Genomic DNA, 24757 nt, shown 5'->3' on the forward strand with positions numbered 1-24757 from the left:
ATAGGATCAAGTGTCAGGCTCCCTGCTTAGAGGGTGGGGGGGAGGGAAGTCTGCTGCTTGAGATTCTCTCTGTCACTCTTCCTCTGCCCCCCACCCCACCTCTCTCTCTCAAAATAAATAAATCTTTAAAAAAATTTTTTAAATAAAAAGTGCACTTGTTAAAAGAAAGGGATGGGGGGGGGTCAGCCTTTTGCAAAGTAATTTCCTTTGAGGTAGTGGCTATGGTGGCCATGGTTCAGTCATGGGATACGCAGCTCTTTGTCCGCACCCAGGAGTGGCATGCCCTGGAGGTGACTGGCCAGGAGATGGTGGCCCAGATCAAGGCTCAGGGAGCTTCGTTGGAGGTTATCATTCCAGAGGATCAAGTTCCTGGCAGGCCTGCCCTAGAGGCTGAGGCTACCCTAGGTCACTGTTGAGTGGAGGCTCTGACTATCCTGGAAGTAGCTGGCTGCACGGCTGGAGGTCAAGTCCATGGTTCCCTGGCTTGTGCTGGGAAAGCAAGCAGACAAGACTGCCACACTGGCCTAGCAGGAGAAAAAGACAGCTGAGCCAAACCCCAGATGCCAAACAACTGGCGCTTTGTCAATGTTGTGCCCACCTCTGGCAAGAAGGGCCCCGACACCAACTCTTAAGTCCACTGTAACCCAGGCTTTCTCCAAAAAAGCCACTTAGTTCGGGGGGGGGGGGGGGGGGGGGAGCTTTACAAATGAGAGAAAATAAAATGGTGGGTTTTTTGTTTTGTTTTGTTAATTTTCTCATACCTGCTATTTCTAAATCTCATTTCTGCTCTTAGGGAAACAGAAATAGGCATTTTTGGATGAATTTATAGTGTGTGTGTGTGTGTGTGTGTGTGTGTGTGTTTTGACACTGTATTTGCCATGTCAGACACTAGTGCTTTAACTCATTTAAAAAAACTCCTTTAGAGCTCCAAGAAGTCAGGTTGTACCATGTCATGAGCAGCTATGAAGGCGCGCACATGAGTTGTGTCTTTCCACAGTGGCAGCTTTATTCGGTCAAAACAAGGTTAACATAATTATAAAGCAGATTCAGGATCCCAGACTTGATGACATTTCACCGTGTGATTAAGTTGTCGACTTAGGCTGCGCACAGAGCAGAACACAAGTCCCACAACAAACGAGGTAACACAGAGGGTAAGAAGTTAACGAACCAAACGGGAAGTGAGTCTGGGTGCACAGTTGAGCCTACCCTGGGCCTACTATGTTTGAGCAGCGAAGGATTTCTGTTCTGTCGGGCAGAGCCTGTGGCGGCAGCTGCCTTTTCTTAAGGGGTCAGACACAGAGGAGTCGATGTCTGAAGACTCTGACAGTTTGCTGCCAAAATCCTCCCTTTTTAAAGGGACTTAATTAGTCTTGGGCCCCTGCACAACTCCTTTGCTTCCACTTATCAGTTCTGGGGTGTCCTCAGCAGCTGCTGGTCTGAGCGATATCCGGTAGCTGCAATGCCCCTACTTGACGTGAGTGACTCCATCTTACGCTCTACATACTGTCACCCCCACAACCCCATTTTTTTTAGTAGATGAGAAACAGGTACAAAAATGTAATCTGCCAAGGGTTACACAAAGCAGTGCTTGCTTTTGAATTCTGGGAAGCCTGCTTACAAAGCCAGAGCGTAACCACTCTCCTCTCTACATGCCGAAGAACACAAATACACGCATGTGCACCCGCACATACACACATATACATGGGTCATGCTACATATTAAGACTTTGCTGTGTGCCCGCGCCCTTGCAGACCTTTACAGTCATGCATGATGGCACGGAGAGGAAGAGCAGCTTGCTGAAACAAGATGGCGCAGCCAGAGACCGAGACTACAAGGCATCTCAGAGGGTAACAGGCACGGAAACTAATCCTCTGCTGAGAAACTAGACCACTGATAACTAGGAAGAGTTTCAGTTCTTACACAGGACGACTGAGGCGGAGGCCAGATCGCTTCCGAGTAGGAAGTTAAATGATAATTCTTAAAAGCCCGGAGTTCAGAAGAATCCAATACATAACCATCAAGTCCTTAGCACACAGCAGGTAGGCTGGCCCCACCTGCCCCACCCGAGGGGACTACCACCACCAGACCACGTGCAGCCCGCCCTTCAGGATTCAGTGTCCTACTGACGGGGTTTCCTGTCAGCAGTGATCATGTCCTGATAGGACTGAACCGTGATAGGAAAGGGCTCAAATTTTGTATCTCACAGTATCTCTTTATTTTAAAAGGTCTTATTTGACAGAGAGAGAGAAAACCTAAGCTGGGGGTGGGGGTGGGGAGGCAGAGGCCGACTCCTTGCCGAGCGGGGAGCTCAACGCGGGGCTCCATCCAGGAACCCTGTGATCACCACCTGAGCGGAGGGCAGACGCGTAACCACCGAGCCACCCAGGCACCCAACTCACAGCATTTAGGTTTTTTTTAAGACTTATTTATTTATTTATTCATGAGACACACACAGGATGAGACAGAAAGAGAGAGGGAGGCAGAGACACCGGCAGAGGGAGAAGCAGGCTCCCTGCAGGGAGCCCAGTACGGGACTCCATCCCGAGACCCCGGGGTCACACCCTGAGCCGAGGGCAGATGCCACCCATTGAGGCACCCAGGCGTCCCGAACTGACAGTATTTAAATCAAAACCATACACTCCCCCCACAACACAACGACAAAGGCAAAGCAGGGAAGCAGTGGCCACCAGCAGTTCAAAAGCCTTGGGGATCCTAACAGTACCTGGGGAGGATCCTCCCGTCAGTCGCACCCGCGTGTCCGTTCCCACCGCTCACCGCTCGCTGGATCGAAGTCGTAGCCAATCATCCTTCCGGAATCCAGGCTGCCCCGGAGCACGTGACCGGCCTCCGACGGCGGCGGGGGCGCCCGGGGTCGGCCACAGAGCAGGCCGCGCCGCCTCCCGGGGTCAGGAGTTCAGGCCCTACGGGGCGGGCCGGGATTGCTTTAAAAAGGAAAAAAAGGGGGGGGGGCGGGGCTTACTGCCTTTTCTCGGCACCACGCAAATCACAGTGGTTCTATCAAAATGAAAATCCCCCATTTTGCCCGAAAGGCGTCGGTTCCCAAAAGCCATTCTCCGACTTCCCGGCTCGGGACCCCGAGGTGCCCCCGATGCCTCCCCTACCGAGCTCTTCCCTCCGGGCAGCGCCCCGGGTCAGCCGGGGTCGCGGTGGGGGGGCAGATGCGGCCTGTCACGGCCGAGGCGCCACGCGGTCCCTCAGGGCGGCCGCTCCGACTCCTGCTGGCCGCAGCCCGGGGGCGCCCCAGGAAGGCGTGACTGCGCGGCGGAGACCAACCCGCCCCTCACCCGACCACACTGCTCCTAGCGACACACACACTCACGTGCCGCCCACGGTCGACGGCGGCAACGGCGGGACCGCTGAAGGAAACGCCCTCCGCAGCGCGCGCCCCTCCCCGCTCCTCGGCCCCTCGGCCCCTCAGACTCACGGAGCATGCGCAGGCGCTGACCACGCACTTCCGGAAGGCCGGCCAATCAGCGCCGGGGCCTCGGGCGCGCTTCCGGCAGGAGCCCCCGGACGCGGACGGCCTGGGCTCTGGGGGCGCGCGTCGTCTGCGCCAGGTAGGCCGAGGGGCGGCGGCGGCACAGGTGTGCTCTGCGGCTCCGGGGCGCCGAGCCTCGGGGTCGCCTCAGGCTGCGGGAGGGTCTCGTGGGAACTTGCGGGTTGCGGACCCGTGGACCGGCATGGCCGGGCTGGACCCGCATTCGTTAGAGGTTCCAGAAGATTCTGAGCTGAGTGAGAATCGGGGGAGCCGCCGGGGCGTCTGCAAAGAATGACTTGTCCGTGCGCGGTGGGAGGGAGGAGGTGGAGGGTGGGGAGGGCAGAGCAGGGGCGGGAGCCGCCCTCGGACAACCCGCTGCCCTCCATCCCCCGCCCGCCCCGGCCCGTGGGGACGCCTCACGGCTTACAGGCCTTGCAGTCGGCAGTTGCCGCGACCGCGGTGCAGACGCTTCCGGTTCCTGCCCGGCGGGCCCAGGTCCAGTGCGAGGTGGTCGCGCTGACCCGCTGGGTGCATGTCGAGCGCCCGTCGCCAGCGCTGCCACCGCAGCGACCCGGAGATCTGTGACGTAGGAGTCCACGGGGAGCCAGGCCCGGCGGCCGGCACGTGACCCGCGAGCGGAGGCCCCGAGCCCGGCAGCGTCCCCTGCGAACTTGGACGCGGAGCCCGAGACTGGGACTGTGGGCCCGGAGTCTTCCACCGAGGTGAGGTGCGGTGGGGCCGACACGCAGTCCAAGGCCTGAGAAGCTACTTCCTCAAGGGCAAGGTTTCCTGGAAGGTCTTAAGTGGAAGATAAAAGGGTCATTCCCAGCATAGCAGTGGGAAGGACCACCTTAGGGCGCCCGGGTGGCTCAGCGGGTGAGCGCCTGCCTCTGGCCCAGGGTGTGACCCCGGGGTCCCCGCTTGGAGCCTGCTTCTCCCTCTGCCTGTGTGTTGTGAAGAAACAAAATCTTAAAAAAAAAAAAAAAAAAAAAACCAGCTTCTTTACCTACAGTTAGGGGATCGACTGGAAGCACCGTCATGTTTCAGAGTAGAAAACCGGCTACAGTGGGGAGAGAAATGGGCAGTTTAAGGAGGGTGGTGTTGTGTTAACTTGATTGTTTGTCAATGGCTTTATTCTGAAACGTGGAGAAGACTGACCTGTGTGTATGCATTTGGGGAAAGAGGGGGCACAACGATAGCTGGAGGTAGTTCCTATTATGTTCCTTGCACCTCGCTGAGTCCTTTTTATGTACATACCTTTTAAAAAGTTTTATTTTTCTGAAGATTTTATTTATTCATGAGAGACACAGGCAGAGGGAGAACCAGGCTCCATGCAGGGAGCCCAACGCGGGACTCGATCCCGGGTCTCCAGGATCAGGCCCTGGGCTGAAGGTGGCACTAAACTGCTGAGCCATCCAGGCTGCCAAAGAGTTTTATATTTTTCTCTTGACTTCTGTTTTCCCATCATGCTTTGCTGTTGACTGTCTCATTGGGTAAGAGTCTGTAAAAAGCACCCATTTTGAACATATTAAGCAAGAATTGGAAGTCATGGAAACCTTAGTAGCTATAACACTTAGTTTGGGCAAGGAGGAAGAGTCACCTGGAAGAGACTGTATGCTGTATTTTGTGTAGTTCTGTGTTATTGGCTTTTACTACAAGTTGAATATATTTTAACATTAAAAGTGTATTTTAAAATTCTGAAACTCCTCTCCTGCACTTCCAAAATTAGTGTAAGAAAATTTCCTACATCGCGTTATTATAACGAGCCTGGTGGAAGTTAATGCCTTTACCAGTCATGAAGGACTTAGCAACTGTTCAAGACATAGCAACTTTTAGGTTTAATATCATTACTTTTTTATGTAGGTGTGTGTATACATACACAGCTCAGAGATACTGTGGGATCGGTTCCAGATCACTGCTATAAAGTAAGTCAAACAAATTTTGTTTCCCAGTACGTTTACTGGTATTAACTGTGCAATAGCCTTATGTCTTAAAAAAAAAAAAAAACTCAGTGTACATACTTTAATTAAAAACAATCTATTGCTAAAATGCTATCATTTGAGCTTTTAGTGAGTTGTAATCCTTTTGCTGGCGGAGGAACTTCTATGCTGATGGCTGCTGACTGATCAGGGTGGTGGTTGCTGAAGGCTGGGGTGGCTCTGGCAATTTCTTAAAATGAGACAGTGAAGATTGCCGCTTTCTTTTCATGAAGGATTACTCTGTTGGATGTGATGCTGTTTTGATAGCATTTTAGCCATAGTAGAAATCCTTTCAGAATTGGGAGTCTGTTCTCAATCCTTGCTGCTGCTTTATCAACTGAGTTTATGGCATCTTCTAAATCCTTGTTGTCATTTCAGCAGTCTTCACAGCATCTTAACCGGAAGTAGATTCCATCTCAAGAAACCTTTTTTCTTCTCGTCCATAAACAGCAACTGACTCTTCATCTCTTCAAGTTTGATCATGAGATTGCAACAATTCAGTCATATCTTCAGGCCCCACTTCTAACTCTGGGTCTTGCTGTTTGCCTCACGTCTGTAGTTATTTCTTTCACTGAAGTCTTGAGCCCACAGTTTGCTAATAATAAACCCAATATCTGCAAAGTGGCAGTCCTGTGAAGCATGATCAAACGAACAAAGTATGCCTTAATTTTATTTCCTTGTTTAATAATTACAGGATGAGATAGTATTATTTCTCACTTTGTGAAAAGAAAACTGAAGCTCAGAGAAATTAATTTGACCAAGGACATACTGCTAGTTAAGTGGCAGAGCTGATGAAGATCCAGTTCTATCAGGTATTGCTGCCTCTCAATTTGTGTTACGTTTTTGCTGGTACAGTGCTACAATCAATAAATCCCCAATTCTTCTTGATGAAGAATCCTAGATGAGTCCACCACTACTGGCTCACATACCACTGAGTACATAACAAAGTAGGAAGAAATACCTCAGTTACAAAGTTTATATTAAAGTCTTCAAAAAGGGGATCCCTGGGTGGCGCAGCGGTTTAGCGCCTGCCTTTGGTCCAGGGCGCGATCCTGGAGATCCGGGATCGAATCCCACATCGAGCTCCCGGTGCATGGAGCCTGCATCTCCCTCTGCCTGTGTCTCTGCCTCTCTCTCTCTCTCTCTCTCTCTGTGACTATCATAAATAAAAATAATAAATAAACGTTAAAAAAAAATAAAGTCTTCAAAAATAAAAGAGTACACTGAGGAAAGGACGGTCACAGCACTTCCAGCAACTTCTAAAGGGTACATGTTCAATATTTCATGTAAAATGACTCCAAATTTGCAATAAATACCAATGAAGTGTTATTTTGCTTTAGTTGTGTTGCAGTCTTTTCTGATCAACAAACTATGGGAGAAATTCTGTAAAAAGAAAAGACTTTTTTTTAAGTGAATGATTGCTGTGTTAAATTTTTTTTTTACTTAAACATACACTTCTCTTGGCAAAGATAAATTAACCTCTGTTCATAAATTTGTATATTAACTAGTTTTTTGTTTACTTTTTTAATTTTTCAAGTGCAATTGTCTTATGCATTACAATTATCATTTTAGCCAGTTATCAGCAAATTATAGTATGTATTGTCTCTTCTTGTGACATTTAGTTTAAAAAAAAACATTTTTTTCTTTCCTCTTAAAAATGTTTGAAATATGTTATCAAATGTGAAGAACTGTGAATATAGCAAATATGAAAAATATGAGATGCTCTGAAATAGATGTAGAGGGAGCCATAGGGTGCCGTGGGAATATGAAGAAGGGACACTACAGCTTAGTGATTATCATGCCAATTAATGCAATGTCGTATGAGCGTACTCATTGTTGAGTACATTATTGTAGACTCATTTTTTACAGCTCTAATTGAGGATAACAGCTCCTAATTTACAGGGTTGCTTGGAGAGGTTAATTGAATCAGCGACTACATTAAAGATCCTTAGCTTAGTGTCTGATGCATAATAAACCATCCTAGAGAACATTTGTCTTGGTCTGAGTCTCCCAAAGGAGCAGAACTTAGTCTTAAGGAAAAAGGGAGGAGAAGGTAATCTAAGCAATGAGGGGTTTGTGCGGGAAGGAAAACCTAACATCTCTGTTTTGTTGTTTTGTTTTTTTAAAAAGACCAAAGCCAGATGAAGATGAACATGAAGATAATAAGGTATGAAGGGCTCTGATTGGTAAGCTAAGGGTGAAGTACTTTGTCGTGACTTTTGGTGAGTTATGGACAGGTTTAACTAAGAGGAAACATTTAATCAGTTTAAAAAGTCAAGGTTTGAGGGATCCCTGGGTGGTGCAGCGGTTTGGCGCCTGCCTTTGGCCCAGGGCGCGATCCTGGAGACCCGGGATCGAATCCCACGTCGGGCTCCTGGTGCATGGAGCCTGCTTCTCCCTCTGCCTGTGTCTCTGCCTCTCTCTCTCTCTCTCTGTGTGACTATCATAAATAAATAAAAATTTTAAAAAAAAAGTCAAGGTTTGAGAGATAAGTTAAATTACATATCAAGCAGTAGGATAGTCCACCAGGACTCTACAACAGTAGAGGCATAAGACACTACTCTAGATTGAAAGGTAGTTGTAGTTAAGGATGCTAATAACTAAATATAACATGTGGGCTGTAGTTGGATCCAGGTTCAAATAAATGTAAAATAGAAAGCTGGGGCACTGGCTGGCTCAGGCTGATGGAGCATGTGACTTTTAATCTCGAGGTTGTAGGCTCTAGCCCCACGTTGTGGGTAGAGATTACTTTTTTTAAAAAGCTTTAATAAAAAATAGAAAGCTTATTGGCCAAGAACAGTGGACACGTTGGCTGCCATTTATGTGGTATCATAATTTTTAGAAAGAGGGGGTTATAATCCTCATTGTATAGGTCAAAGAAATGGGATTCAAAAAAGTTACATGGATTTTCCTCAAGTATACACTAAATATCTGACCCAGGATTCAAACCTAATAGACTTAATTGTAGTCCTTATATTGTGAAACACTGCCTTCTATAGCATGTTGCTATGTTAGCTTTTGCTTCTGCTGGCTCGTGGCACTGAGTCGATCCTTGAGTTTGGGAATGACTTAGAAACAGAGGCTTTCTAGAATTCTTGTTTTTCCTATTCTACTTGTAGGAAGAGTAAGTCTGTGTGGTAAAAGAACTTGCTAGGTCACCAAGACAAAGCCAATTTCAAATGTCAAACCACACCCATATTTCTGTTCTGTCTTTGGATTATGAGGGAGAGGGGACGAAGAACAAAAGTTGAGAAAGTATCTTAATGTGGGAAGAAAGGAGAAAATAATAATGGTAAAATGATTCACAAGCTTGGAGGAATTTGATTTGCTTAAAATTGGGTGTGGCGCATATCTCAAAAAGAAGCTGGGAAATTTCCTCTGTAATGTTTTATTTTGAACATTTCAAACATATAGAAAAATTGAAAGGCTGTGCAACAACAAAGATAAGCCTTTTGCTTGGATGCACCAGTTCCATTAACCTTTTGTTCCAACATCTTAAAATTATTGAACCTTCTGAAAGTAGCCATCAAGATGACCCCCCCTACTCCCCAAAGTATATATTGTCTAAGAACAAGGTTGTTTTACTTACCTATGATAAACACCATTTAATACTGATAGACTATGATATGTGGTCCATACCAAAATTCTCCCATTTGTCCCAGAAATGTTCTTTTAGTTGCTTATCTTTTAAGATCCCTATTTCAGTCAGGAACCACCCATTATATTTGTAATATTTCTGAAACTTTTGTATGTTTTTTTTTCGTGACATTTACATTTTGAAGAACACCTACCAATTATTGTATAGAGTGCCCCACAACTTAAGTTAGACTACGTGTTTTCTAATGATTGGATTGAGATGGCTAACTTTTGGAAGGCTATCTTATATAGGCTTTGTTGTTTTGGAATTGTGCGAGAGGAATGAATTTCTATAACTACTATGAATTCCTGTTTTTCCAAGAACTACACAAGGAGTTTAGCATTTATTGAAGAGTGTTGTGTGAATGTTTTAATACATTAGTGATTGTGGTATCATGTTTTTAACTTACTGTCTTTTCTCACCCATAGGAAAGATTCCTAGTTTTGGACCTAAAAGTACTTTCTTGAATAGGAAAGTCATTAAGCCTGACTTTATTTACATCATTGAGTGAGAAGAACAGCATCCCAGCTAATACGTTCTAGCGTGCAACAGACTGCAGCCTGTGGAGTATTCTGGGCAGCAAGCTCTAGAGCTAAGGGCTGGGGGATAAACAGGTTTGTGAAGGCTATTGACAACACGCTAATCCAGTGAAACAGAAAGCTGGTCGGGTTTCAAGGTCTGTGGGAAGATAGCCACTGCTTGCTGGGTGTTGTGTGCTAGAGAACCAGGCATTGCTTAAAGGACATATTACCTTACCCATCACCTTTGTCCACAGCCCAATGGAGTTCGTAACAGCCTTGGCTGACCTCCAAACGGGGGCTAGCTGTCCCATTGTCTGGACTACTTCAAAGAGCCAGTGACCACTAACTGTAGGCATAACTTCTGTCTCCTGCATCAGTATGTCCTGGAAAGATCTAAGTGATACTTTCCCCTGCCCCTTTTGCCATCACAGCTCTCCAGAAAGGAAATTCACCAACAATCCCCAACTGGGCAATTTGATTTAAATTGCTAAATTTATTTATATTTATATTTTTATAAATTTTTATAAATATTTTTATAAATATCTACTACAGATAAGAAGCAAGAGGAAGAAGAAGGGAGAGAAGCTTGTATGTGAAAAACAATCAAGTTTTGACCTTTTGTTGTCAGAAGGACCTAGAAGTTTTATGTCCACAGTGTAGTTTCTCCACTCATCCCCAGAATCATTATATTTGGCCCATAGAGAAGGCTGCTCCCCATCATAGGAAAAGATTGCAGAACTGCATTGAACCATGGAAGGAGAGAATAGAACAAGTCGAAAAAGTCATGATCATGCAAAGCAGAAAATCATTGGAACTGAAGAAGGTACAATGTAGGAGAGAAGAAATAAAGTCTGAATTTGAGCAACTTTTGTTGTTTCTCAAAAATGAGCGAGAGATTGTTCTTCGGCAGTTACAAGATGGAGAAATGGATGTTTTAGCAAAACTAAATGAAAACATTTTCAAATTATCTTTCTACATTAAAATATCTCTCAAAGGAAATAGAGGGCAAATATCTGAAGTCAGAGCTGGAATTACTGACAGATATTAAAAGTATCTACTGTAGATACGGAACCTTAAAGTCCCCTGAACCTTTTTTATTCCAATAAAGGAATATGGTTACCATCTTCCCCACAATATTCTGGCCTAAACAAAATTAAGAGTTTTCAAGTGGATCTAATTCTAGATTGTGAAACAGCACATCGTAAGCTTATGATCTCAGAAGATAGAAAAACTGTGTGATACGGAACTAAAGCACATAACTTACCTCATAATCCAAGGAGGTTTTATCTCTCCCCAACTGTTCTGAGTTCTACAAGTTATAATTCTTGGCAAGCAGTATTGGGAGGTAGAAGTGAAAGACAAGCCTGAATGGATCATGGGTGTCTGTAAAGACTCTCTTTCCAGAAGGAGAAAGAATCAGAATCTACCAGTTTTAGTGCAGGACAGATTATGGGGTGTTGGACGATGTAGTCTGAGTAATTACATTGCATTGGGTCCTAGAAAAATTAATCTTCTGCCAAAAGTAATACCTACAAAGATTGGTATTTTTTTAGACTGTGACTTGGGTGAGGTTTCCTTTACAATTTGAGTGATAAATCTCTATATTTTTAACTATTTTAAAGAAACAGTCTGGCCTTATTTCTATCCTGGAACTGATTCAAAACATCTTAAAATCTGTACAGTAACAGATACTGAATGATGAACTATTGTAAAACTCTTTTAATTGTTCTTTTCTTTTCAGGTAGTGGACAAAACTAAGCCAGTGACTCTAGTCTCAACAATTCTGTTGAGTTTCTTGTTGGATTTTGTTTCATTTTTTCAGTTTTAAACAACCAGAACGATTTTACCTCAGCAGCTTCTAAAATATTTGTTTAAAGGGTACCTGGCTAGTCCCATCAGTACTGCATGCAACTCTTGATCTTACATTGTGAGTTTGAGCCCCAGGTTGAGGGTACAATTTACTTTTTTTAAAATGTGGTTATAGGGCAGCCCCGGTGGCTCAGCAATTTAGTGCCACCTTCAACCCGGGGCATGATCCTGGAGTCCGGGATTGACAGGTCCCTGCATGGAGCCCACTTCTCCCTCTGCCTGTGTCCCTGCCTCTCTCTCCTTCTGTGTCTCTCATGAATGAATGAATGAATAAATAATTTAAAAAATATTTGGTTATAATGCCTCCTTTACAGACATATTATGGGATCAATTGGAGAATGTCAATAAAAGTCCCAATTTTTCTATGTTGTGTACATATTTTTTGCCTTAAAAAAATATGTAAGCCTTTATTAGAGGCATATGTGACCATTCCAGGACTATGTGCCCTATAAAGGTAGCCACTTGCCACTTTGTGAAATTTAATAGTTCTCTAATGTGTTTTCTTTTTATTTTGCGTGTGTCTCTGTTAGTCTTGACTTAGTACTATGAAAAATTGAGTAATAGTGCCACCATATACATATAGCATATACTTACCACATTACATACACACAGTCATCTTCCCTCTGTTCCTATTTGGACACTGTACCCTGTAGCTCTCTTCAGCTACCATTGTTCACTTCATTTGGGGAACTGACCTCTTCTCAGAATCCCCGTTGATTTAGTTCTAGGTTTCCTTCCTTCCGCCTATTTGAGAGAGCATGAGCTGGGAAAGGGGCAGAGAGAGAGGGACAAGCAGACTCCTGGCTTAGCATGAAGTTGACAACACAGCTGGATCCCAGGACCCTGGGATCATGACTTGAGCCAAAGTCATATGCTTAACTGAGTCACCCAGGTGCCCCCTAGGTTTTCTTTCTTAGACTTTCTCTATTCGGGAAATAACATCTTTTAGTAGATAACAGCTATGTAAAAGTTAGAACTTGTATCAGCAAAAAAAAAAAAAAAAAAAACACCAAAAACACTACTGAGGCTTTGACTGGGACTGTGTTAAATCTAGATCAGTTTGCATAAAATTCATATCTTCACAATATTGAGGCTTCTAATCCATGTATCCGTCTATTTGACTCTGACTTCTCTCTGTATTGGCTGTAGTTTTCAGTATATATGACTTGACATCTTGTCAGATTTACCCCCAAGTATAATGCCATTTTGATTGTTTCCTTGAGAGTCTAGGTCATTTTTTTTCTTGCCTGATTGCACTGACTAGGACCTGTAGCACAATGCTAATTCTTGACATTTTATGATTGGTTTTAGCTATCATTTTATTGCTCATATTACCTCACTTGATTTTTATATATTTTTAATTTAAATTTAATGTATAGTGTATTACTACTTTCAGAGGTAGTTAAGTGATTCATCAGTTGTGTATAACAGCCAGTGATCATTACATCATGTGCCCTCCTTAAGACCCGTCACCCTATTACCCCATCATTCCACCCCCACCCCTACTTTTTTACTATCTTTGTGCCTCCTAGTCTTTACATAAAATCATTTCTTTAATACTGAAATTCAGTATCCTCTGATCATTTCCCCACTGACATGCTTATTTGGTCATCTTTTGCAAGTAATGTACAATTTATACTTTTATACTTTTAACAAAATAAGACTCTAGAACATAATGGAAAAATAAAACATGTATCTATGACCCTAACATTAATAGAAAATTTGCATCACCTTTCAAGGTTTCCTTTGTGCCCCTTCTTGACCATAAACTCTTCACTTCCTGGTCCTATCTAGATACCTCCACTGTTTTTAGTTTGATAGTCCATTGTTTTCCGGACCCTTTACAGTGTATGTTTGTATCCTAAACAATGTTTAGTTTTGCATATTTTTAAAAATAACATGGTTAGTTATAACATGTATAGTTAACAGTGTTGACATTAATTTCAGATCTACAATATAGTGGTGATTCAGCAATTCCATACATTATACAAAGGTCATCATAAGTGTACGCTGGTTCCACATGTTTTTGACTTACATAAAGTTGATTAATCCAGTCTTGGACTTTTTCATTCAACATGTTCATGAGATTGATTCATTATTTTTTTTATTTATAAATTAATTTTTATTGGTGTTCAATTTACCAATATACAGAAAAACACCCAGTGCTCATCCCGTCAAGTGTCCACCTCAGTGCCGGTCACCCATTCCCCCCCACCCCCCGCCCTCCTCCCCTTCCACCAACCCTAGTTCGTTTCCCAGAGTTAGGAGTCTTTATGTTCTGTCTCCCTGATATTTCCCACACATTTCTTTTCCCTTCCTTTATATTCCCTTTCACTATTATTTATATTCCCCAAATGAGTGAGAACATACACTGTTTTTCCTTTTCCGATTGACTTACTTCACTCAGCATAATACCCTCCAGTTCCATCCACGTTGAAGCAAATGGTGGGTATTTGTCGTTTCTAATGGCTGAGGAATATTCCATTGTCTACATAGACCACATCTTCTTTAACCATTCATCTTTCGATGGACACCGAGGCTCCTTCCACAGTTTGGCTATCGTGGCCATTGCTGATAGAAACATCGGGGTGCAGGTGTCCCGACGTTTCCTTGCATCTGAATCTTTGGGGTAAATCCCCAACAGTGCAATTGCTGGGTTGTAGGGCAGGTCTATTTTTAACTCTTTGAGGAACCTCCACACAGTTTTCCAGAGTGGCTGCACCAGTTCACATTCCCACCAACAGTGCAGGAGGGTTCCCTTTTCTCCGCATCCTCTCCAACATTTGTTGTTTCCTGCCTTTTAATGTTCCCCATTCTCACTGGTGTGAGGTGGTATCTCATTATGGTTTTGATTTGTATTTCCCTGATGGCAAGTGATGCGGAGCATTTTCTCATGTGCATGTTGGCCATGTCCATGTCTTCCTCTGTGAGATTTCTCTTCATGTCTTTTGCCCATTTCATGATTGGATTGTTTGTTTCTTTGGTGTTGAGTTTAATAAGTTCTTTATAGATTTTGGAAACTAGCCCTTTATCTGATATGTCATTTGCAAATATCTTCTCCCATTCTGTAGGTTGTCTTTTAGTTTTGTTGACTGTATCGTTTGCTGTGCAAAAGCTTCTTATCTTGATGAAGTCCCAATAGTTCATTTTTGCTTTTGTTTCTCTTGCCTTTGTGGATGTATCTTGCAAGAAGTTACTGTGGCCAAGTTCAAAAAGGGTCTTGCCTGTATTCTCCTCAAGGATTTTGATGGAATCTTGTCTCACATTTAAATCTCTCATCCATTTTGAGTTTATCTTTGTGTATGGTGAAAGAGAATGGTCCAGATTCATTCTTCTGCATGTGGATGTCCAATGTTCCCAGCACCATTTATTGAAGAGACTTTCTTCCAATGGATAGTCTTTCCTCCTTTATCGAATATTAGTTGACCATACATTTCAGGGTCCACTTCTGGGTTCTCTATTCTGTTCCATTGATCTATGTGTCTGTTTTTGTGCCAGTACCACACTGTCTTGATGACCACAGCTTTGTAGTACAACCTGAAATCTGGCATTGTGATGCCCCCAGCTATGGTTTTCTTTTTCAAAATTCCCCTGGCTATACGGGGTCTTTTCTGATTCCACACAAATCTGAGAATAATTTGTTCTAACTCTCTGAAGAAAGTCCATGGTATTTTGATAGGGATTGCATTAAACGTGTAAATTGCCCTGGGTAACATTGACATTTTTACAATATTAATTCTGCCAATCCATGAGCATGGAATATTTTTCCATCTCTTTGTGTCTTCCTCAATTTCTTTCAGAAGTGTTCTATAGTTTTTAGGGTATAGATCCTTTACCTCTTTGGTTAGGTTTATTCCTAGGTATCTTATGATTTTGGGTGCAATTGTAAATGGGATTGACTCCTTAATTTCTCTTTCTTCAGTCTCATTGTTAGTGTATAGAAATGCCATTGATTTCTGGGCATTGATTTTGTATCCTGCTATGCTACCAAATTGCTGTATGAGTTCTAGCAATCTTGGGGTGGAGGCTTTTGGGTTTTCTATGTAGAGTATCATGTCATCGGTGAAGAGGGAGAGTTTGACTTCTTCTTTGCCAATTTGAATGCCTTTAATGTCTTTTTGTTGTCTGATTGCTGAGGCGAGGACTTCCAGTACTATGTTGAATAGCAGTGGTGAGAGTGGACATCCCTGTCTTGTTCCTGATCTTAGGGGAAAGGCTCCCAGTGCTTCCCCATTGAGAATGATATTTGCTGTGGGCTTTTCGTAGATGGCTTTTAAGATGTCGAGGAAAGTTCCCTCTATCCCTACACTCTGAAGTGTTTTGATCAGGAATGGATGCTGTATTCTGTCAAATGCTTTCTCTGCATCTAATGAGAGGATCATATGGTTCTTGGTTTTTCTCTTGCTGATATGATGAATCACATTGATGGTTTTACAAGTGTTGAACCAGCCTTGTGTCCCGGGGATAAATCCTACTTGGTCGTGGTGAATAATTTTCTTAATGTGTTGTTGGATCCTATTGGCTAGTATCTTGTCGAGAATTTTTGCATCCATTTTCATCAGGGATATTGGTCTGTAATTCTCCTTTTTGGTGGGGTCTTTGTTTGCTTTCGGAATTAAGGTGATGCAGGCCTCATAGAACGAATTTGGAAGTACTCCATCTCTTTCTATCTTTCCAAACAGCTTTAGTAGAATAGGTATGATTTCTTCTTTAAACGTTTGATAGAATTCCCCTGGGAAGCCATCTGGCCCTGGGCTCTTGTGTCTTGGGAGGTTTTTGATGACTGCTTCAATTTCCTCCCTGGTTACTGGCCTGTTCAGGTTTTCTATTTCTTCCTGCTCCAGTTTTGGTAGTTTGTGGCTTTCCAGGAATGCGTCCATTTCTTCTAGATTGCCTAATTTATTGGCATACAGCTGTTCATAATATGTTTTTAAAATCGTTTGTATTTCCTTGGTGTTGGTAGTGATCTCTCCTTTCTCATTCATCATTTTATTGATTTGAGTCTTCTCTCTCTTCTTTTTAATAAGGTTGGCTAATGGTTTATCTATCTTATTAATTCTTTCAAAGAACCAACTCCTGGTTCTGTTGATCTGTTCCACAGTTCTTTTGGTCTCGATTTCATTTAGTTCTGCTCGAATTTTAATTAACTGTCTTCTGCTGGGGGTGGGGTCCATTTGCTGCTTTTTCTCTAGTTCCTTTATGTGTAAGGTGAGCTTTTGTATTTGAGTTCTTTCCAGTTTTTGAATGGATGCTTGTATTGTGATGTATTTCCCCCTCAGGACTGCTTTTGCTGCATCCCAAAGATTTTGAACGGTTGTATCTTCATTCTCATTAGTTTCCATGAATCTTTTTAATTCTTCCTTAATTTCCTGGTTGACCTTTTCATCATTTAGCAGGATGGTCCTTAACCTCCACGTGTTTGTGGTCCTTCCAAACTTCTTTTTGTGATTAAGTTCTAATTTCAAGGCATTATGGTCTGAGAATATACAGGGGACTATCCCGATCTTTTGGTATAGGTTCAGACCCGATTTGTGACCCAGTATGTGGTCTATTCTGGAGAAAGTTCCATGTGCACTTGAGAAGAATGTGTATTCGGTTGAGTTTGGATGTAAAGTTCTGTAGATATCTGTGAAATCCATCTGGTCCATTGTATCATTTAAAGCTCTCGTTTCTTTGGAGATGTTGTGCTTAGAAGACCTATCGAGGGTAGAAAGAGCTAGATTGAAGTCACCAAGTATAAGTGTATTATTATCAAAGTATTTCTTCAGTTTGGTTATTAATTGGTTTAAATATTTGGCAGCTCCCACATTCGGGGCATATATATTGAGGATTGTTAAGTCCTCTTGTTGGATAGATCCTTTGAGTTGAGATAGTGTCCCTCTTCATCTCTCACTATAGTCTTCGGGTAAATTTTAATTTATCTGATATGAGGATGGCTACCCCTGCTTTCTTTTGAGGACCATTTGAATGGTAAATGGTTCTCCAACCTTTTATTTTCAGGTTGTAGGTGTCCTTCTGTCTAAAATGAGTCTCTTGTAGACAGCAAATAGATGGGTCCTGCTTTTTTATCCAGTCTGAAACCCTGTGCCTTTTGATGGGGTCATTAAGCCCGTTCACACTCAGAGTTACTATTGACAGATATGAGTTTAGTGTCATCATGATATCTATTCAGTCCTTGTTTTTGTGGATTGTTCCACTGAACTTCTTCTTAAAGGGGAATTTTAAGAGTCCCCCTTAAAATTTCTTGCAGAGCTGGTTTGGAGGTCACATATTCTTTCAGTTCCTGCCTGTCTTGGAAGCTCTTTATCTCTCCTTCCATTTTGAATGAGAGCCTGGCTGGATAAAGTATTCTTGGTTGCATGTTCTTCTAATTTAGGACCCTGAATATATCCTGCCAGCCCTTTCTGGCCTGCCAGGTCTCTGTGGAGAGGTCTGCTGTTACCCTAATATTCCTCCCCATAAAAGTCAGGGACTTTTTTTCTCTTGCTGCTTTAAGGATCTTCTCCTTATCTTTGGAATTTGCAAGCTTCACTATTAAATGTCAAGGTGTTGAACGGTTTTTATTGATTTTGGGGGAGGATCTATTTCCTGGATCTGAATGCCTGTTTCCCTTCCCAGATTCGGAAAGTTTTCAGCTAGGATTTGTTCAAATACATATTCTGGCCCTCTGGCCCTTTCGGCGCCCTCAGGAACCCCAATTAAATGTAGGTTTTTCTTCCTCAGGCTGTCATTTATTTCCCTTAATCTATTCTCATTGTCCTTTAATTGTCTGTCTTTTTTCCTCAGTTTCCCTCTTTGCCATCAACTTGTCTTCTATGTCACTCACTCGTTCTTCCACCTCGTTAAGCCTCGTCGTTAGGACTTCTAGCTTGGATTGCATCTCATTTAATTGATTTTTAATTTCTGCCTGATTGGATCTAAATTCTGCAGTCATGAAGTCTCTTGAGTCCTTTATGGTTCTTTCTAGAGCCACCAGTAGCTGTATAATAGTGCTTCTGAATTGGCTTTCTGACATTGAATTGTAATCCAGATTTTGTAACTCTGTGGGAGAGAGGACTGTTCCTGATTCTTTTTTTTGAGGTGAGGTTTTCCTTCTAGTCATTTTGCTCAGTGCAGAGTGGCCAAAAACAAGTTGTATTGGGAAAAGGAGAAAAAGAGAGAGAAGGAAAGAAAAGAAAAAAAGAAAAAAGAGAAGAAAAAAAAGGGAAAAAAAGAGAAAAAGAAAGAAAGGATAAAAAAAGGGGGGTGGGGTTGGGAAGCAATCAGAAATCAAAAAGAAAGAAAGAAAAAAAACACAAAACAGAACAAGAAAAAAACAAAACACGGGGGAGTATCTTCCGATTCTGTATACTTTAAGTCCCTTGACTTCCCCTGGACCTGGTCCGTCTCGCTGGTCTTCTGGGGGAGGGGCCTGCTGTGCTGATTCTCAGGTGTTAGCACTTGGGGGAGCTGCTCTGCCCCTGCCTGGTGCAGGGCTCAGTGGGGGTTGTTCACCCCGTGAGGCCCCGGGAGGAAGCCACAGTGGCGGGGGCAGCTCTGGGACCCTGGAGTCAGCTCCCGCAGTAGCTCCGGGGCTCTCCGTCTGCAGGGCCTGGAGGCTCCGGGGCGGGGCCGCTGATCTGCTCAGTTCCAGGCAGGAGCGTCCTCGCTGTCCTGGGCCCTCCCGGCCTCTGCCTGTCCCAGGGGAGGCCGGATCCTGGGCTGTGTCCCGGCGCCCTGTGCTCCAAGGCCTGCGCTGTTGGATTCGCTCCCGCCCCGCAGCCCCCTCCGCGGAGCCGCCGCCCGAGCCCCTCCGAGGTGTTCCCGGAGCCGCGCCGCCCCCTCCGCGGAGCCGCCCCCGAGCCCCTCCGAGCTGTTCCCGGAGCCGCGCCGCCCCCTCCGCGCGGAGCTTCTTCCTCCGCCGGAGCCGCCGCCGCCGAGCTGTTCCCGGAGCCGCGCAGCCCCCTCCGCGGAGCCGCCGCCCGAGCCCCTCCGGGCTGCTCCGGGTCCCGCCGAGCGCTGCAGCCCTTAGGGAGCTCGGCGCATCTCCCGGGGCGCAGGTGCCTGTTAGTGTCCCAGGGAGCCCGAGGGCATCCCCGCCTTTCTGGGGATCCTGCTCCAATTCCCCGGGAGGCCTTTCCGCGGGGAAGGTCGGTGCAGCTCCTGCTCCTCCGGGACGGGGCTCTCCTGTCCTGGGGACACTCGCCCCGGCCTCAGCCCGGCTCCTCGCGGGGCCCCTCCCCCTTGGAGGCCTTTTGTGTCTTTATTTCTTTTTCCCCGTCTTCCTACCTTGATAGAGGCGCGAACTCTTCTCACTGTAGCGTTCCAGCTGGTCTCTCTTTACATCTCAGGCCGAATTCGTAGATTTTCAGGATGATTTGAAGGTTATTTAGGTAATTTGGTGGGGACAGGTGATTGGGGACCCTACTCTTCCGCCATCTTGCCCCTCCCCCCGAGATTGATTCATTATGTTTTTGCTTAAAGCTATTTATTTTCATTCTACCCTGGTGGATATTCAGTTTGAAACTTTAACAAACAGCTACTATGGAAATTATGCATCTGGTTTCTTTGGGAAGTGAACCACTAAACCTTTTTGGATGATGGCAAATTATTTTCCTAAGTGTAGTGTCAATTTATATACTCCCACCCACAGTGTATAAATGTTTTCATTGCTCTACCTCAACAGTACTTGATTTAAATTATATATATACACATATATATTTTTTACTAATTGTGAGGGGTTAAATGTTCTCTCCAGTTTTAATTATTCCCATGATCTGTAATAGAATATATTTTTATGATTTAATAATCATTTGCTTTTCTTCTGTAAAATAACTGTTAATGCCCCACCCTGCTTTTCTATTTGTCTGTCTTTTTGGTTTATAAGAGCTCTTTATATTTTCTGGATTTTAGTCCTGTAGCAAGTATATTCACTTGCCAGGTATCTTCTCCAGAGTTTATCTCACTTTTACGGTGTTTTGGACAGAAGTTAAGTTTGACATATTTCATTTTATCAGTCTTTCCTTTTGAGGTTTGGATCCTTTCAAAAATCCTCCCCTACTCTACTCTAGAGCCATTAAATATTCTATATGTACTTCTAATCATCTACTTGGAAGTTGATTCTGTGTTTGTGAATGGGATGGGGCCTGCTTATAAACTTAAGTATACATAATATATGAATGACTAATGGTCACACCATCTATTGAGAGGTCCATCCAGCTTATTTGCAGTGCAACTTGTGTCTGACATCTCATATGCTCTGCTGGTCGATTGGTCTATCCTTGGGCTGATACCATACTTAAATCATGCAGCTTTCTCATTCTTGATATCTGGTGACAATTTTCATCTCTTCAGGGATGCCTTGACAACTCCTGGCCTCTTCAATATATATTTTAGAGTCAGCTTGCCAAATTAAACATCATTAAACATCAAATTAAACTTGGAGATTTTATTTGAAATTGTATTGAAGCTATAAATCAGGTTGGAGAAAACTGACACCTTAATTGAATTGCCCAATCCATCTATATCTGCACGTCTATTTAAGTCTTCTTTAAAACTTCTACAACACCCACCAATGGGATGCCTTAGGTAATGCTAAGCATTCTAGGGGATCCCTGGGTGGCTCAGCGGTTTAGCGCCTGCCTTTGGCCCAGCGCACGATCCCAGAATCCCGGGATCGAGTCCCGCATCGGGCTTCCGGCATGGAGTTTGCTTCTCCCTTTGCCTGTGTCTCTGCCTCTCTCTCTCTATCATGAATGAATAAATAAAATTAAAAATAAATAAACTAACACCAGAGCTATCTTAAAAAAAAAAAAAAAAAAGCTAAACATTCTAACTCACATGACTTCCACAGGGCATGCTTGACATCAAGATTATTCAGAAGAATATTGAATATTAAGCAGGTTTACATTTGGTAGCTTGATTTCCATGGAAATCTTTCTAGTCCACATAGCTGCCCAAGAGCACTGTTGGGTTCCCTGTGAGATGGTTCAGGTAGGAGTGAGTAAATGAGACATTGAACAATGACGGACGTGCACTATTTTAAAAGCTTCATGTCCCAAGAGGACACGAAGTTTTGCGACTTAACTGACAAGTGAGTGGAATTCATGGAAGAGACATTCTGAAATTGCACTGAAGAGTTAAGCGGTCTCTGGAGGGAGCACATATACTAGATAAACCAAAAGGATTTTGAAGTTGTTTGAACTTGAAGGGTTTTGGAACCAGTTTCCTTTAAAACTGAAAAATAATCTACCTTACAGGGTTGATCAAAGACAATGCTCCCACCTGCTACCCTCCATACCGAAACTATAGACTTAGTCTCCCTTTCCTCCTGTCAATTGAACTCAGTGCAGCTAATCATTTTGTACTTTAAAAATAGCTCATCTGGGGTGCCTACGTGGCTTAGTCTGTTTAGTGTCTGCCTTCGGCTCAGGTCATGATTTCAGGGTCCTGGATCAAGCCCTTCATTGGGCTCCCTGCTCAGTGGAGAGCCTGCTTCTCCCTCGCCCTCTGCCTGCCACTCCCCCTGCTTGTGCTCTCTCTCAAATAAATAAAATATTTAAAAATAAAATCTCATGTGATTTCCTTTAGGGAAGGGGGGCTTTGACTAATTTTTTCAAGTCTGAAGTTATCTTTAGTCTATCCTGATAATTAATTTTTAAATCTGGTTTTAAAAAAATAAATAAATAAATAAATAAATCTGGTTTTAGGGGCGGCCCGGGTGGCTCAGCAGTTTAGCGCCAGCTTCAGCCCAGGGTGTGATCCTGGAGACCCAGGATTGAGTCGCGCATCAGAATCCCTGCATGGAGCCTGCTTCTCCCTCTGCCTGTGTGTGTCTCTCTCTCTCTCTCTGTCTCTCATGAATAAATAAAATCTTTTTTTTAATCTGGTTTTAATGTTTCACTTTTTCATATTCATTGTTTACAAGATTGCTTTACAACCAATACTGCCAGCTTCTCAGAAGCAACCACTTTTCAACTCTTGTTCTTAGGGTATATGCCACTAAAAAGCTTACAGTAATAACTTCTATTTTTCAAGTTTTTGGTATTATCATTTAATGTCCTACTTTGGAAGATGAGAATTTAGAGCGGTTTTCACTCTGGGCCTCTCCTAATAGAACTCTTCATTTTTGTCTAGAATATTTTCTGATGTTTACAGTAGTTTGGCTATGTCAACACCATCTCTGAGCCATGTATTATGCAATGATTGCATTTTGTTTTTCCACAACTTTGTTTTCAATGTCCTTATCCTTAGTTCATCCCCAAACTGTGCAGTTGTCTAAATTTTTTCAATTTAAACATGTTTAGCTTTATACTGCTTTGATTTTGCCAACTGTTCTCAAGGGCCGTGTAACTTCCAATGCAAGCAGGTTGTTCATGAAGCCAGCTGCTCATACAGCATCTTGGGAATGCCGTTGGCATCACTGGAATTGCTTTTTCTGTTTCCATTTAGTTTTTCATTGGCAATATCCTTCAGTAGCTTCCTAATAGTGGTGCATGGAATATAAATGTTTTGAGACTTTATAAAAAGTGTTTTTATTTTTAAGTAATCTCTATACCCCACATAGGGCTTGAACTCACAACCTCAAGATCAAAAGTTGCATGTTTCACTGATTGAGCGAGCCAGGCACCTCTTTCTTGAGAGTTTCAAGTCTGAAAGTACTTTAGTCTATCCTGATATTTAACTAAAACTTTCCCAGTTTCTAGTTTTGAAATAATTTACTATTAAATACTTTTAGCATTTTTTTTGTTGTGAAATATATTATGATGTCTAAAATGTGTTTTAAAATACATCAGCAAAAACAAAACAAAACAAAATACATCAGCAGAGGGGATCCCTGGGTGGCTTGGCGGCTAAAGCACCTGCCTTCAGCTCAGGGCATGATCCTGGAGTCCTGGGATCAAGTCCCACATCGGGCTCCCTACATTGGAGCCTGCTTCTCCCTCTGCCTATGTCTCTGCCTCTCTCTGTGTGTCTCTCATGAATAAATAAAATCTTAAAAAAATAAATAAAATAAAATATATCAGCAGAAACAATGTGCTAAAGCATGACTTTTAATCAATACCATATACAGAGTTAGTTTCCCTAATCAGCAACTCCCTTCCAGAGGTGGTCAGGTGGCAACCTAATGGGAAACTGAAGCTCCAAGTGCTACAATGTTGCTTCAGTTATCTAACCTCTCATAAATTCTGAGGCCATGGTTAAACTCATGGATTATAATGGATATAAAAAGTGGGGTGAATTTGGTGAAATTAGCAGTATTGGGCATATATGAATTGACTGAGATATTGCAGCCACTCCACACTCTTGGAAGATTAGACAATAATGTCTAGGGAACCCTGAAGCCTATTCCTGATCAAACCTGAGTCTGGAACTCCACAACTGTCTGTCCGTTGCTTTTGAGGACACTGGTGGCCTCCCAGTAAAAGTACACTGTTGGATGAATCTTGTCTTTATGGAACAGTGTTTGCTTCCAGTGAAACTTTGGTGCAAGATCAGAGCATCTAAGCAGACAGAATGCTGGGAACATGGAGTTCAGCAACAGGCTGTATGAATGCGCAGTCGGCCTGCTAAGTAAATGGCTCTGTCAGACATGTTCTACAGGTGCAGCAAGATTTTGATTGAGACTTGCTTTTATTATTATCTGGTAGTGAGTAGTTGGCCTTTCTACACCTATTGATAGTTATCTATTGAGAAGAGTAATAATTGTGCAAAACCTAATTGGCTTAGCTCCTTTCATTGCATGTGTGGTGCATAACAAATCTGTGTGATTAATGTATATACATATATATTCCTTTACATGTTTAAAGGAAATGAGTAATATACTCAAGTATCTACCATTCAACTGAAGAAATATACTTGTAAATTAAAAGTCCCTCTTCAACTGCATTCTATCTCCTCCCTGGAACCAAGACTAATCACTAGCGTGAATTTTGTATTGAATCATTTATTTGCTATTCTTGTAATTTTTATCATATATCCTTAATATATCATTTAGTTTTGCCTGGTTTGGGGCTTTATACAAATAGAACCAGGAAATAGAGATTTCTCTGTGACTTGCTATTTTCTCTGAACATTCTTAAGATTCATCTATCTATACTGGGGCACCTGATTGGCTGTCAGTAGAGATTATGACTTTTTTATTTTATTTTTTTAAAGATTTTATTTATTTATTCATGAGAGACACACACAGAAAGAGAGAAGCAGAGACACAGGCAGAGGGAGAAGCAGGCTCCATGCAGGGAGCCAGACGTGGGACTCGATCCTGGGTCTC

The 24757-nt window shown here is 43.2% G+C and overlaps 1 protein-coding gene and 1 pseudogene across 1 annotated transcript; both read left to right on the forward strand.

Annotated features, from left to right (window-relative positions):
- The first annotated feature begins 221 nt into the window (after positions 1-221).
- Positions 222-632, forward strand: LOC112926954 (ubiquitin-like protein FUBI pseudogene; annotated as a pseudogene).
- Positions 633-7158: 6526 nt separating this feature from the next.
- On the forward strand, positions 7159-11812 carry TRIM61 (tripartite motif containing 61). The gene is given in 8 exon segments (XM_072724989.1): positions 7159-9943; positions 9946-10000; positions 10002-10229; positions 10231-10590; positions 10592-10734; positions 10737-10760; positions 10763-10959; positions 10961-11812. Coding segments are annotated over 8 exon segments (1431 nt in total). The 5' UTR covers positions 7159-9894; the 3' UTR covers positions 11336-11812.
- The last annotated feature ends 12945 nt before the right edge of the window (positions 11813-24757 follow it).

Source organism: Vulpes vulpes, chromosome 10 (genome assembly GCF_048418805.1).
Source record: "Vulpes vulpes isolate BD-2025 chromosome 10, VulVul3, whole genome shotgun sequence".
Classification (NCBI taxonomy): Eukaryota; Metazoa; Chordata; class Mammalia; order Carnivora; family Canidae; genus Vulpes; species Vulpes vulpes.